At 37.4% G+C, this 16413-nt stretch overlaps 2 protein-coding genes across 3 annotated transcripts; one reads left to right on the top strand and one right to left on the bottom strand.

Annotated features, from left to right (window-relative positions):
• Positions 1-2583: 2583 nt before the first annotated feature.
• LOC132118209 (polynucleotide 5'-hydroxyl-kinase NOL9-like) lies at positions 2584-8571 on the bottom strand. The gene is made up of 13 exons (XM_059527879.1): positions 8433-8571; positions 7576-8098; positions 7191-7413; positions 5841-5971; positions 5495-5639; positions 5287-5383; positions 5041-5138; positions 4689-4850; positions 4185-4437; positions 3925-4039; positions 3354-3528; positions 3061-3194; positions 2584-2812 (listed from the first exon to the last, which is right to left on the bottom strand). The coding sequence occupies exons 2-13, from the start codon at positions 8044-8046 to the stop codon at positions 2690-2692; spliced, it is 2127 nt and encodes a 708-aa protein (XP_059383862.1). The 5' UTR covers positions 8047-8098; positions 8433-8571; the 3' UTR covers positions 2584-2689.
• LOC132118208 (telomere zinc finger-associated protein-like) lies at positions 8197-15235 on the top strand. 2 transcript variants are annotated; one of them, XM_059527878.1, is made up of 11 exons: positions 8197-8345; positions 10349-11122; positions 11309-11613; positions 12484-12595; positions 12741-12833; positions 12923-13009; positions 13118-13272; positions 13533-13669; positions 13797-13961; positions 14542-14630; positions 14744-15235. In XM_059527878.1, exons 2-11 carry the CDS (start codon positions 10349-10351, stop codon positions 15170-15172), a joined length of 2346 nt encoding a protein of 781 aa, XP_059383861.1. In that variant the 5' UTR covers positions 8197-8345; the 3' UTR covers positions 15173-15235. The 2 variants fall into 2 exon arrangements, with proteins under 2 accessions (XP_059383861.1, XP_059383860.1); XM_059527877.1 differs by lacking the exon at positions 8197-8345 and adding an exon at positions 9037-9175.
• The last annotated feature ends 1178 nt before the right edge of the window (positions 15236-16413 follow it).

Below are 16413 nucleotides of genomic sequence, written 5' to 3'. Positions count from 1 at the left end.
CTTCTGGGGGGTGGGGGGGTGCTTGGTTGGCGTACCCTCTACTGAAAGCTACTGCAGTTGAGGGGTTTACCCGTGCCAAATAGGGGGCATGCCACGTCTTGGTAAGCTCATCGTGGACGGCAGGCAAGAACAGGGCTGGGTGCTGGTGAGAGGACTGCTGGAAGGTCTCTGGCAGGAACCATTCATCCAGTAAGCCATGGATGGGCTCGTCCAGAGCCGACCAATCGAGGCCCAGATCCTCCACGGCCTTTGCGAGGACATGGATAAGCTTGCCGTCTGGCTTCGGCCTCGGCACCTTAGGGGGAGCTCTCTTCCAGCTTCGGCGTGGGGGGATCGCCTTGATGAAACAAGGCGGCCGTGAGTGTAGACGAGAGGGAGCACAGCCTCTGCGTGGGCATGGCCGAGACAGGTCTTCATCGATCAAGAGCTCCTTGCACGAACCACACTCGCAACGTGACATTTGCAACAATGCGCGCTGAAATTGCTCTTAGAAAATTGCTCTTTGCTCAGGATGCCAGATGCATGCAGAGATCACTTACTGTACGTCACTGTCTCTGCCTCTGCCTCTTCCACGGTGGTGAGCAGAGCTGGAGCTTCTTCCACGGCTTCTCCTTGCAGAAAAGTCAGCGAAGAGATGATCCTCGTTTTGAAGGAGAATAATCTGATGAATGGCGCTACGGGCCAACTTATATACCGGTCGGCCCCGCCCCTTCTGGCAGGCTGAAGCGCCATTGGTTTGTGCAGCTACACAAACGTGAACAAATCAGGCTTCAGCAGAATGGGGGGGGGTTCCAGGGGCGCCCCCAAGGGGTGGCCAGGGGTGGTATACCTGTATAAACCCTGTACCCCTGTATAAACTCTGGCCACCCCTGTGGCCACCCCTAGGATTATTTGCATTGGATTCTATTCATTTAAATGCAGAATGTAAATTCACAATAGTTTAAGAAGTGAAAAAAAGTGCAGCAGCTGCTGCAGCCACAGTTTTGCGTCTCTTAGCAACATTAAAGTGTTTCGTTCCTGAATGAATCAACCGTTTAGATGATTCGGTTCAATCGTAATGACTCACTTATTAACAGTGACTCGCTGCCACCTATTGGCGGTTTTAATTACACATTTTATGGAAACTTTTCATTTTTAAAATAATTTCAAACATCAGTTTTCAATGTTTTATCTTTAAAATATCAAAACATTATTTATTCATTTGTAACTGCAGGTTAAAGTATTCCATGTTCCACGGAGCTGCATTAAACAGTGTGTAAAAACATCTCAATGGCACTTCAGATGCAGCTTCTGTTTTATCTGCATTGCAAAGATCAATTTTGTTGATACTGATTGCATTTGCTTGGTAACAGCCCGAATGCAAGTATTTGACCTAAAATATGGTGCACACTTTTAGAAAAAAAAAAAAAAAAAATCAGGTGTCAGCACAATTAAAAATAAGATATCAGCACAATAACACTCAGCAAAATAGTGTAATTATCGTTATCGATAAAATCCTAGAACGCACAGATATAACTTTTTGTCTATATTGCAAACCCTTAATATTTTTCTTTATTTTAATTTGCCACCCCAAAATTTACTGTGGCCTCATTTGGCCACCCCTGGTAACATTTTCTGGGGGCGCCACTGGAGTTTTCCCATACATAATGAGAGTGAATGTTCGAAAGGGAACAGAAATGTTTTAAGTTGAACATGTTTCTCATTTCTGTCAAAATTAAATACAAAATTTCATACGTAGATAAATACACATAGTTTTTAACTGTATAAAACTGAAAAAATATTTTAAAAAATAAACTGCTAATATTAGTGATAAAGTTCCATATAAATAAAACACAATAAAAAGGAGTCATGTTATTATTAAACATTGTAATAGTGTTGCAATAATATAAAACAGTAAACAAAGTTTAAAGCTTTAAAATGTTTAAAATTAAGGTAAAAATTTGTGTTTTATTATTTATATTACTTTACTTTCCATTACTGTGTGTGTGTGTGTGTGTGTGCACTGCTATGACAATACTGTACATATAATTATGTGTTGGGGAGGAACAAGTTAGATGTAATGGAATTACATAATTTAAAATAAATCTAACTGTAATCTGTTACAACTGCATTGACTTCTTTTAAAATATGAGACAACATGTTTTAGGAGTTTAGGACTGAGGAAGACATGAGGGTGAGTTATTAATGACATAATTTTGATTTTTGGGTGAACTAACCCTTTAAATGCTAAAAAAACAAGCAGTTTTGTTATCATTACAGTACTACATTGTATTCCACAGTACAGAATTAATAATACTAATTAGTGTACTAATCTATTCTCTTATAAAAATTGTAATTAAAAACAGACCAGTTTTTTGACAAAAATGAAATCCACTTTAATATTTTAGAGTCTGCATTATCTTGGTTGGGGAATGTGACTTGGTAAAAGAAAACAAAGACTGTTAATGACATGTTGACAAACTGTAACAGTACAGCAAATCAAAACATGAGAAAGAGTTTCCCATATGGATCTTTAACATGAAGTCATTCAACAAGAGATAAAGAAACAGCATATGCACTCATACACTCCGTCTCCCCACATTTGTGGATTTGTACATTCAATGGAAAATTTTACCTCAACATTTAGGGTATATAACAAATACAAGGATACAAATGTCGTTCACAGAAAGCAGAGTCCATACCGAAGAGCTTAATTATTTGACTTTATTAAACCAGGCCTTGTCAATCCCTTGTAGATGTGAAGCTTTCCTGCCCCTTTGACTTCAAAACTGTAGTCTGTGGTAACGTAATGTAAATCTCCTTCAACTCCATGCTGGAACAAGACAAAAAAAAAACAAAATGAAGACCCATCAGGTTTTGATAACCCTTCAACACTTAACTATTTAGTCATCACACAAATGGTTATAAATCCTCTGGGCCTTTTATAATCAGTGAGTAAATTGTAAAATGCACCCCATTGTTTTGTATAGCAAGAACCCTTTGGTTATTTCACGTATCTCCATGATCTACACTACTAACCCCACACTTTTGAATGATAGTATATAGGGCTGAATCACGTACCTGCTTGGTGAGCAATATTTTAGGCAGAGTGATCTCTCCTAGCAGCAGACAGTTCACATGTCTCAGGACAGAGGGGGACACTGGAGTAACCAGAAAGTACAAACCACGTGCCATGTCTACCCCTCTCAGAACACCTTAAAAAACACAACAGCAGGGAAATTACATTTTAAGGAAGATTGTATAATATTGCATTGATGTATAATGAATATTTGTAATGCAACAACAGGTGCTATGCAAAAATTGACAGATCAATTCGATCTCAGATTCACATTTTAAAGGCCCAGAGTACACACCTAGGCCCACACATTGACAAATTGGAGTTTGGGAGAGTACAACAGGACCTCCTCTGCCCATAACCTTTTCACTGAGACAGCATAATCCCACTATACTGGCATTGGCTGCATAGAAGATGTTGTTGGGTGCAACCTCACAGTGTGTTACACCTATAGCCACTGCAGAGTGTGGGACCTGAGATAATAGAGCATAAAAAGGCCTTCATTTATGTAAAAGAATCATACTTTGCTAAAATATCAAATAAAACAAATTATACAAAAGAAAAAAGAAAATAAAACGACAAAAGAAAAATAAATCTAAATAAAAAAAACCCATATTAAATAGAATGAAATAAATGATAAAAATTAAAGAAACATTTTTTTTTAAATGAATAAATTATGAAAAACAAAAATTAGTCATACAATATCTGAAAAAAATAAATAAAAAATTAAATAAAACAAGACAGAACAATAAAAAAAATAACATGCATGAAAAAAGTGAAAAAAATATTAAACTAAATAAAACAATGTGCAAAAAATATAAGAATTAAAAGATAAAATAATTTTTAAAATATTTTTTTTTAATAAAGACCTGGTAGGGTATGAGGCAGTGGAGCGGGTGGATGGGGCCAGGTTCTGGGGACTGCAGCTTACTGAAGTAGCTGAGCAGAGCCAGGTCTCGCAGCTCATTACTGCGCTGATGTTGCCTAGGAGGAATGCAGGATGGGAATTTGTAAAGTAGTAACATCCAAATATGTACAACCAATCTGAACTAGTTACATGTTCATCAAAACAACTGTCAGCTGATCAAAGGTTCAGTTAAAATCCAAAGGGTACAGCTGGCCAGCTTACATTTCTCCAGACGTCCCAGCACCTTCATATTCTGATTGGACACTAAGAAAAACATGAGATCGCATGGAGAGGTGGCTGGCTGGCTCCTCTGTCAAGGTGGGTGGCGTCGGAGGGTGTGTCTGCCAGCCGCGAGCAGTTCTGAGGAGGTCTGGGGTAAGAAGCTGACACTGTGGTGCATTTCCAAAACTCAGCTGTACCACATGCGTAACAGAAAACAGGTGAATGAGGTCGATCAGTATCTGAAAGCCATGGCCTGTGAAAGAGACAGACAAGATAAGTCAGTAGGAGAAACTCAAACTCAAACTATTATTAAAAACAAAACAATATTAAATATTCTTAACAGGGCTACCAATTTTAGAAAACAAAAAATTAGTCTGACCCAGCTTAATCAGCATATCAAGCTATTAAATTAACTGACAGACCTAATATTCAAGATCCATTAATGAGTCGATATACCGTTCAAATCAATATTCCTATTTCACGTGCAGTATTTTAACTGCTGACCTCTGATCCAGCCCATAGTATTGATGATGACAGGACTTTCTCCACTGACATGGCGCCAGAGGGATTTGAGAGACTCCAGATACCGATCGATGTCAGCCTGACAATCTGCCTGACCGTAATACACCATGTGCTCTGGGTTACGCAGGTGTGTGAAAGGAGGGCCTAAGAAAGAACAACACAATCACAAACATGTCCATTTTGGGGGGTATATAACAAAGAACATATGCTAAATGTAAGACACTTTTGGATTTTTGTAGTACAAAGCTTTTGAATTGACAATCTTTTTAAGTGATATCGGTGAATAAAAATGTACTTCCTGTGGCTATATGGAGATGGAGAGTATGACACATACCCAGCAGTGGTTCTGTAACCGTGTTCAAGGAAAGACATCCGGGAGGGGTGAACTCAGTCTGGCCTAGATCACACTCCAAATACTCTACGCTTGCAGTGCTACACACACAAACACACACACACACACACACACACACACACACACAGTAGAGAGGACAAATTCCAGTTTAAAATTAATCCTTAAACAAAAACACAAGATTACTCTCAGTTTATCCAGTTTATTAATAAACGGATCAAATTAACTCACTGATTGAGCAGGCTGTTAATAAGGTGTCGATTGAAGGTGGATTTGCCAGAGGACTTCCCCCCACACACAAGAATTATGGGACAGCGGACAAATTCCCCTGCAGGCAATTATTATTATTTTTTAAATTACACAATTATATATTATACAATCATTTATACAGTTGATATCAACTTTTTAATTATAAAATTAGCCCAACTACAGTAGTTACCTGCCCAGGCACTGAGCAAACTGCTTATAGCTTCTCTGTAGCTTCGTGACACCACCAGACCCTGTGCACAAGGTCCACGCAGAGCTGTTACACCCACAGCTGACAGAACAGGGTTATAGACAGCAGCCTGAGACTTCAGCTCCTTCTGCAAGATGCAAAACCACAGAAGCAAAAAAAAAATCTATGTTACTATGCCAAGATGCTCAAACAGTCTCACAGCGTTTACATTCTTCCTATAAATGGTTTACTTAAAGTTTGCATCTGCATATTGAACTGGGATGTATTTTAACATCACAAACAATAAACATATCAGGTATTCCAAAAATCTGAAAAGTCACCAACTTACGGAGTTGAGGCCAAAGATCTCTGAGAGCTCTGAGAAGCTGGTGAGGAAGCGGGTGAGCGGTGTGTCCAGAGGCTCCAGAAGCACCACGCAGGAGTCAGAGTCCACCTCACTCATGAGCTTTTTACTTGGCTCTAGACAGAAACACACGAATCGTGACAGAACATTAGAAAGCAAGTGCTAAAAAGAACTTTGGTGCCCTTAGAAATTAATTTAAGGCAAGATACTAAAGACAAAAACTCATGCACTGGTCAATTTTGAGATACTTGGGTTTCCATGTATCTAAAATACATGATTCAGTGTTTATTTTATGGCACTTTACCCTCAGGTCAGTTTGTTTCTTCATCAGAACAGATTTAGAGAAATATATAATATCACAGCTCACCAATAGTTTTCAGCAGTGAATGGGTGCCATCAGAATGAGTGTCCAAACAGCTGATAAAACCTTCACGATAAACCACTAATTAAATAAAATCAATTAAAAAAAATTCTTACTGGAGTAAGCAATATTATGAGTAGAGGACTTATTTTTTTTAGCTGGAAGAAATTGGTTGAAGTTAAAAACATCTAAATGGTGGCTTTATTGCAAATGCAGCTTTTCATTTCACAACTTCACAAGATGTTAACTGATGGATTGGAGTCATTTAGATTACGAGTGAATTATTGTGTAATTATCAGCTGTTTAAACTGTCATTTTGACAGCACCCATACACTGTAGAGGAACCATTGGTGAGCAAGTGATGGTATGCTAAATTTCTCCAAATCTGTCCTGATGAAGAAACAAACTCATCTACATCTTGGACTGCCAGAAAGTCAGTACATTTTCAGCAAATTCTCATTTTGGGTGAACTATTCCTTTAAAAGCCATTTTGCCAAAATAAGTTTTCTCTCATGTAATGAGCCAGACACCTCAGTAGCAATTACATACACTGAACTTTCAAGTTTTATTCTTATCTATAGTCTGATGATTTTACATAGGGATATATGTATATATGGTTTTATAAAAATTGTATTCCTGCTGACAATATTTCCCTTTTTCAACTACTGATTTAAACAAAAAAATAAAATAAACTTTAATCAATGTTCAGATTTCTGTTCTGGAAATGTATGCATAGTGCATAAATGCATATGTATAATGTATAAATGTATATATAAACATGATATTTCAGCTTGTAACTTGTAATACAAAAAATGGTTGTAATACTTAATGTAATCAATAAACTAGGTATATATGATGATATGTACTAATACTTTTACCTACTCACCTGCAATGTCTTTCCTTAATGGAAGACATGAGGGTGAGAAAACAAATAATAGAAATATAATAAGGAGGCAGGACAACCCTGATGCTACCTGTAGAGAAATATTTGCGAACAATGGCTTTAGCTTCCAGCAGCCCCTCTTTCTTGTTCTTGCCGGAGGGGGGATTGTTTCCTAAGGCCGTGATGGTGAGAGGGCAGTGGGACGGTGGTGAGTACAGGGGGTAAGGCTGCTGACCCTCCTCGATGGTGAAGCCCAGCACCTCTACATGACCATAGAGGCAAGTGAGCAGGCACTTCCCACGGAAACACAACACCTGCACAAACATCAGACACAAAACTCAGTCTTCTTGCAGAAACTAGTGATGAGAGATCAATATGATAAACTGATCAACATTTGACTTTTTTAAAGTTTGCAATGCTATACACACACACACATCATTGTGTTTAAAAGCATAACGCTGAGATCATCACTCTACCTGGCCTTGTTTCATAACTAAAACAGCACGGTTGTGGGTATGATCGAAGTGGGCATGGAACTCAAGACCGTCCTCCTCCATCTGGTCTGTTTTAGGTGAGGTTGAACTCTCCATGCCATTCTTAAGAACACTATTGGCATATTCACTCCATTCTTGAGAGTCCACCGAGTTGCTGCTGTCATCCAGTTCTGGGCCTCCATTTGTATGGACATGAGCAAATGTCACAGAAGTGGCCTTTCCCTTCTCCTCAGCACAACTGTTTTCAGGGATAGGCTTCGTATACAACTTCTTCAGCCGTTTTAATCCAGGTTTCTCCCTTTTGGTTATCTGTTGCTCCAACTTTGCTGTCCCAGGACTTGTATTTAGGAGCGAGGAGTCCAGTCTATGTATCTTTTTGCGCCATTTATTCTTGCCGTGTCGTTTCGTGGAGTTTTGCGACCGAGAAGAAACCTTGTGGACTTTCATTGTCATCCAATGAACCCCAACAAGACTAAAAACGTCATGAATCCAGGGCAGGAGACACCTGTGAATGACGACATAGCATAATGATGACATAAGCCCAGCTGGAGTAACTAAAAGGGTTTTAAAAGTGGATGGACAGATAGAAAGATAGATGGAATAACAGAATATTATTAAGTTGTTGGCTTTGTCGAGTTAAAATAATAGCCTAATCCCACCTGTTATTAATAGTACTACCTGTTGGCTTACCTTCTTCAGTTGGTAAAATATGATGCACTATTATCGTAGCACACACTCATTACTAATCTCTAGTAAGAGTATAATTTGTTTTGATTTGACACTTTCACAGCTGTTAGTTGTTAAACATAACTGCGATGCCGTTAGTTCATGTAACTTACCTGTTTAAAGTGAGAAGCCGCTGTAACCGGTAACAAAACAGATTTGAATCAAATCAGAAACGTGGAACACGTATAAACAGAGTCTCTGTGAATATGCCGTTGTTTCTGTGTAACGTTAACTGCATCAGATCACGCTGCACGATGCTCCACTAATCGAGACGAAGCTGCTCATTTCCGCCTTTTGATCTGCTTTGAGACTGCACTTACTCTTTTTGATTTATGCGTTTGAAAGGATAAATACAGTAGAGACAAAGATGAGGCGTTAAACATATTAAAAGTAGCACTCTCTGCTCAATAGAAGCAATTTTGTGCAGCGCCGAGCGCTCACAGTTAGCGTTTGTGCCGTGTGATGGACAATAACAAATGTCACAGAGTTCGAAAGAGTTTTATTCTATACTACTATCCTGAATAATATGAAATAACTTACCATAACTTTCAAAAAATGTTATGAATTTGAAGAATAGATGTGCAGTTTGGTCGTATGAACTAAACTATTCATTCAGTTCATATTTGAAGAAATTCATTCCCAGCGTTATGGGTTGACTGGCCAGCTTTAGGAGACCTCCAGCAATATTTCAACGTCACTTCCTGTTTCTGTTTCAACATGGCTTCTTGATGTTTAGCTCAAATTAAGCGTTTGGTGCTAAACGTTATTTAATTTACTTAGTAAGTTACATAACGCATATATGTGGGCTTTCAGTATATGAAAAAAGACGAGAGCAGTGATCTAATTTGCGCTAAAGGTGAGTCATAAATGGTTGATTGTGCGGCAAGTGGTTTAGGGAGCGTCATTAAAATGCGGACATTGTGGTTAACGTCGAAGTAATATTAATTAATCAAATAGTCGTTAACTAGTCAAAGTTATCCGCATAGTATGGGAAAACATTCTTCATCATGAATGACTGCAAACGTGAAGAATTATACTGTGTACCGTTTTATAAAAAGAACTGCGCAAAAAATAAGAGCTTACGATAACCAACTAACGTTATGGTTGTAGTACAATAATTGCTGTTTTTTTAGGAATTTCAAGAATTGTTTAAAGTTGTGCGACCTCTACAAACATCGTATCTTAATAAAACATTTATAAATAATGACAATATAATAATAAAACCAAAACAGACACGCTTTATTATTGCATTTTACACAAATGTATTATAATTCTAAGTATGAATGTTTTCTTATCATAAATATCCATGATTAAAATTTGTAAAAGTAGTTTAAAATTTAAATTAAGTATTGTTGTTTGTATTTTTAATATTTAATTTTAATGAAAATGTGCAGAATTATTCTGTTATTTTTTTAATAAATGGAACTATGCCAAAATAACCTATGCTTGTGCAATAATTGCAATTTTTCATGCTTTTCTAAAATTGAAGTTGCATAAAACATTTATTAGTAATGAGGGTATAATAATAAAATCAGACCATTTACCACATTTTCTATTTTGCACACATTTATTCTAATTATAAGAATTAACTTTTTTGATTATAAATGGCCATTAACACAATGTGTGTGTAAAATGTGTGTGTGTGTGTGTGTATATATATATATATATTTACTATTTACAATTTTAATATATAATATTTATAATTTTATAAATATTTTAAATTCATAGAACAAACTAAACCAAAATAAGTGAGCTATTGCAACAAACAAATGTGCTTGTAGTACAATAATGGCAGTTTTTCATGATTTTCAAATTTTGTTTTTACATTTATTAATAATTAGCTTGTAGCTTATAAATATCTGTGTATTAGTAAAAAAAATTATTAAACATTTATAGTAATATTACTTTAAATAAAATGTATGCATTTATTAATTTATACATTTTTGTTGTAAGTTATGCTGTCTTTAACTGAAATTTCATTCAGATAAAGTAACTATTAAAATTAAACTTATGTCTCCTGCTTGTTCAGATGGAGATACTTGCTGAAGGGACCTCTCACGCTCAGCGGGTGCTGACCTTGCTCAACCAACAGAGGGGTCTTGGCCACTTTTGTGATGCCATGTTGAGCACAGCGAGTGGACAGGTGCATCTGGCCCATCGCAATGTTCTTGCCTGCTTCAGCCACTTGTTCCAAGACCCCAGTTCAAACCAACCATGTCTAAAGATCGAGCTGCCATTAGAGTGCCCTGATGATGGACTACAGCTACTGCTGAACTTTTTTTACACTGGTGAACTCCAGTTAGAAGACGGCAATTTAGAGAAGATTCAGAATGCAGCTAGCGGACTATCAGTGCCGGATTCTCTCATACCTCGCCAGAGTTTGCAAGGTGTAGAGAATTTACAGTCACCTGTCTCAAGTGACGATGATAAAGACAAACTACTGTTCCCTCTCACATCTGCAGACGCTCAGCCTGATCACACCCCGAAAGGAAAGACTAGATATTGGCAGAGGATGAAAAATAAGCCCGATGCATGCAGGGCAGGTTCGGGGGTCACAGTTAGCGATGATGACCCTCCTGTTTCGACGTCTACTACCACCACACGTTCTGGAAGGCGTGTAAAAGGGCCCAATCGACTAGTCGGGGATAGTCCCATGTCTACTGTGATGAGGCAGGGAGCAGGAAGAAGAAAAGCATCATCTCTAGAAGACAAAGAGCAGGAGACTTCTGCCACTGAGGACGGAGATCACCTCGAACATCAAGACATGAGAGAGACTGAGGCACTCACTACATTCAACCAGAAGGTATTTATTCAATTCAGATCATTTCAACTTGATCATCTATGCGTTGATCTGACAACTGAATGCATTGATTCTAAAAATTGCTATAATAATACATTGTGTACAATTTTGACCTAATTTAATACCAAATCATAATTCTTGATTTTACTTGTAATCTGTTGTACATTTACAGTTAATTCTCTGTTGCAGGTGGATGGATCTGTTGATAACCAGAATGACAATGATGTCGACAATGACGACGATGATGATGATGATGACAGTGACAGAGGTGACAGTATGGATATTCTTATTGAGGAAACTGATGAAGAGTATGTGCCTCATGATTCACCATCCTCGACCTCAAAGACTCCACGAGGAAAGCGCAAACGACATGAAAAACGTACCAATAAAGAGAATGGGGAAGGAACATCTAAAGACAGAAAGAAAGGCTCCGTCCAATGTCCAACATGCCATAAAACATTCCTCAGCAAGTACTACCTGAAAGTGCACAACAGGTATGTTCCTCTTGTGTGTGTGTGTGTGTGTGTGTACGCGTGTCCCTGGACCACAAAACCAGCCTTAAATCGCTGCGGTATATTTTTAGCAACAGCCAAAAAAACATCGTATGGGTCAAAATGATTGAATTTTCTTTTATGCCAAAAGTCATTAGGATATTAAGTAAAGATCATGTTCCATGAAGATATTTTGTAAATTTACTACTGTAAATATATCAAAACATAATTTTTGATTAGTAACATGCATTGCTAAGAATTCATTTGGACAACTTCAAAGGCGATTTTCTCAGTATTTAGATTTTTTTTGCACCCTCATATTCCAGATATTCAAATAGTTGTATCTCAGCCAAATATTGTCTGATCATAATAAACCATACACATCTTATTTATTCAGCTTTCAGATTATGTATAAATCTCAGTTTCGAAAAATTGCAGCAGCCATTACTCCAGACTTCATTCTAATATTCTGATTTGCTGCCCAAGAAACATTATTATTATTATTATTATTAGTGATGAAAACAGATTTGCTGCTTAATAGTTTGGAAAGGGTGATTTCTTTGTGAGTAGAATGTTCGAAAGAACAGCATTTATTTGAATAGAATGCTTTGTTACATTATAAATGTCCCATCATAAAATGACACATTTGATTCATCTTAATGTGTCCTTGCTGAATAAAAGTATTTTATTTATATATTGTATATAATACATTATTATATATATATATATATATATATATATATATATATATACATATATGTTGTTTTTTTTAATCGCTATTCAATTATTTTTTGTCATTTTTATAAGTAATTAATATGGCTCATCATGCCTTAATGCGAAAAGTCCTGTCTTTCCTTCCTTGTTGTCTGCAAGGAGACATACAGGAGAGAAGCCCTTTAAATGTGCTAAATGTGAGAAGTGCTACTATCGGAAGGAAAACCTGCTGGAGCATGAAGCCAGGAATTGTCTTATCAGAGCAGCAGTGGTGAGTTCGAAAGTGGAGGACAATTAACAATATGCATAAATACAATCAAATAATAATAATGCATCATTTTTGGTAGTTACGGATGCACAAATGAAGCTTTTATATTAGTAATACATACTTAATGCAACTTTTGGTTTTCTGCAAGGTGTTTTCGTGTTCAAAATGTACCATGACCTTTAAAAAGCGACATGAGCTGCGTCTTCACACGGTCACACACACAGGAGAGATGCCCAATAAGGTACGTCATCCATTATAGAGGTCAGATTTGACCTTTTATCAACAGACATCGTGACGAATCGATGTAATTGAATTTACTCGTCAAATTAGTGCACGTCATGCCCTGAGCAGTTCATGCAGAAGAAAGACCTCAGGATCCACTTGATTAAAGTTCACGGAGCTCCCAAACCACACGCTGTAAGTGACTCTAATGCTAATAACTTGTTTGGCAATATCATAACACCCTGAACAAAATCTGAGTTTTATCTGATTACTGATGTATTTTCTGTCACACGTCTCGTCTAGTGTCCGTTGTGTCCCAAGTGTTTCCTGTCCCGCACTGAACTACGCCTACATGAGGCAGCCAAACATCGTGGTGAGAAACTGTTTGTGTGTGAGGAGTGTGGCCATCGGGCCTCCAGCCGCAACGGCCTGCAAATGCACATCAAAGCCATTCACAGGTAAACACATGACATGAACAACAAAGAACTGAAACATGCTTTATTTATTGTTTAGACTGATTGCTAATTATTTCTGCCTCGTTGTTAGCCAATTCTGGAATTATGCATGCATCTGGTGAAAAGACAATAAATAATGTGAATGAAAGAATGCTGGACAAGAAAGAAACCTTTTTATGATGTTTATATGTGTAATCCATTTTGCGTGTTTGTGTTTACTGGTTGGATTCTCGCTGAGCTGTATCTGTTGCGCTGCTTTCCAGAAATGAGCGTCCTTTTGTGTGCGAGTTCTGCAGTCATGCTTTTACCCAGAAAGCCAATCTCAACATGCACCTTCGAACACATACTGGAGAGAAACCTTTCCAGTGCCACCTCTGCGGCAAGACATTTCGCACACAAGGTCATTTCACAGACAGAGTGGTTTAGCTCTGGCTATTTATAATTTAATTCATTTTTAAGATCAAATCCATGCCGTTTATGTATTAGTTTTATATTGTTAACCAAATGTTTGCTGATTGTTTGAACAGCGAGTCTGGACAAACACCACCGCACGCATACAGGAGAACGGCCATACAGCTGTGAGTTTTGTGAGCAGCGCTTCACTGAGAAAGGCCCTCTCTTACGCCACATAGCCAGCAAACACCAAGAAGGCCGACCACACTTTTGCCACCTCTGCAGCAAAACCTTTAAAGGTAAGATATCTGGACAATTACACTTTGAGGCAGTTTTGAGAAAAATGATATAGATGGCAAAAAGAAAAAAAAAACTATTATTAAATATTATAAAAAAATTATACAAATTGTTGATTTTAAATAAATTAATAATTTGCATTGCTATATATATAATTATAATTAATTATAACAATTATTAATAATTATTAATTTTATATATATATATATAATTAAAATATGATAACATAAGTAAAAATTGATAGCCTGAATGCACTGTAAGTAGCTTTGGATAAAAGCTTTTGCTAAATGCATAAATTTAGTTTAAAATTATAATTGATTATATAAATTCTATAAGATATCTATAAGAACTTAATAATAATGTTTTATTAAATTAATGAACTTTTATATAATTTACATACAATTTGTTTTGATAATTATTGCTTATATAGTTTAATATTTTAACATATATTGATTTCATAAATTGATACACACACACACACACACACACACACACACCCCTTGTATAATTTATACTACATAAAAATCATGTATTTATTAAATGACAATAATAATTTTTAAATATCCTATAATACCCCATCAGCCATTGAGCAGCTCCGTGTTCATGTACGGCGTCACAAAGGCATGAGAAAATTTGAGTGTTCTGCATGTGGTTACAAGTTCACCAGACAGGTATGAGTTAGATGTATTTATGGATTAACACATATCAGAAAAATAACTTTTACATTTCCTACTTGATGTCTAAGATCTCAGCATCTCAATCATCTCAATCCTGCTTTTGACAGGCACATTTGCGACGACACTCACAGATCCACAACCGTGTGGAGAACTACAACCCCAGACAGAGACGCTTGCGTAACCTGGTTGTGGAGGACGAGAGTGCAGCTGCTTCATCTAGTCCTCCCAGCCAGGCAGAGGCTCAGGCTGGATCAGCAGACATGGTTAACCTAGTTATCCAGCCAGAGGTGGCTGTGGTGGAACAGGTCGTCTCAGCCTCTGCTGGAGGAACAGGAGGAGAGCAGGCCACATATTCAGTGACTGAAGGAGCAGTGAGCGCTGAACAGACTGGAAGGACTGATGGTGGAGTGGAGCAGACTCCATTCACTGTATCAGATGTGATGGAACAGACCCTGCTGGTGACCGATGCATACCCCATCCATCAGTCCAGTGTTGTGGGGGAACTGCCCAGCTCTGCAGCCGATGGGAATGTCTAAATGAAGGGACTCTATAGGAACAAAGCTACTTGACAACAAAGTATGCAGTTTAAAGGTTTTAAACTCTGCCATTATTTCCTCACACTTATGTCAAACACGTAAGACCATCGTTCATTATTGTTACACAAATTAAGATATTTTTGATCAAATCCGAGAGCTCTCTAACCCTCCATAGACAGCAAGGGTCCTACCACGGTCAAGGCACAGAAAGGTAGTAAGGACATCCTTAAGATAGTCCATGTGACATCAGTGGTTCAGTGGTCCATAATTTTTGCGTGCAAATAAAACAAAATTACTTCATTCAATAATTTTCTTCTCTTCCGGGACAGTCCTTTGCCATTTTTGACTCCTGCGGTTGGTGCTGCTGTCGTAAAATTCACCTTGTTTACAAGCAGAGGAAAGCAATGCGCATGTGTCGATAATGGTGGTGGACTGTCCTGGAAGAGAAGAAATCATTTAAATGAAGTCATTATTTTTGGTTTCTTTGCACACAAAAAGATGAATGAGGTCTAACGGGTTTAGATCAACATGATTAATGACAGAATTGGCAGTTTTGGGTGAACTATCCCTTTAAGAGACATTGTAAATAAATAGCTTTCTTGCATTAATTTATTATCTTCAAAGAAGTTGGAAATTACAGTGGTCCTGGTTGTATCAAGCATGGTGATGCAAGATCATCTTGAGATTTCCATAACTACATTCTTGTGATCAATAGGAGATTGCCTACTGGAGTCATTTAAACCTAGCTTCTGCAATAATGTTTAGCAGTTAACCAGTGCTTTTCAGTAAGACTGTGTCTACATTTATTAATTGAAAATTTTCCTTCGCTGTTTTGATGAACAGACAACTTAAAAGCTTTTTGTTCTATAATGAAAAACTAAAGCACTATGCCTCTCTTATTTGTACTTGCACTTGAAGTTACAGGATGTTTGACAGAATTGGTTACAATAAAATGCGACCAAAGTTCTTGTAGGAGAATGTCTTGATTTATTCAGCATTTGGAAGGCATAATGAAATGAAAGACTTTTGTAAAACAAGAAAACAGTCATGAGCTTCATGTATACTATTGTTTTAATGGAATAAACCATTCTAATATTGTCATAATTCTAACTCAATGGAAGTATGCTGCGCAGAACATTTGAATCTTAAAACTGTATGTGAGACAGCTCTGTTGTGATTGTGAGCTTACTACATATACACAAGAAAAGCACAAAAAGGAACAGCGCTCGCAGTCACTTATT

The sequence above is a fragment of the Carassius carassius genome, chromosome 37 (genome assembly GCF_963082965.1).
Source record: "Carassius carassius chromosome 37, fCarCar2.1, whole genome shotgun sequence".
Taxonomy (NCBI): domain Eukaryota; kingdom Metazoa; phylum Chordata; class Actinopteri; order Cypriniformes; family Cyprinidae; genus Carassius; species Carassius carassius.
This window is presented reverse-complemented; position numbering and strand designations above follow the sequence as displayed.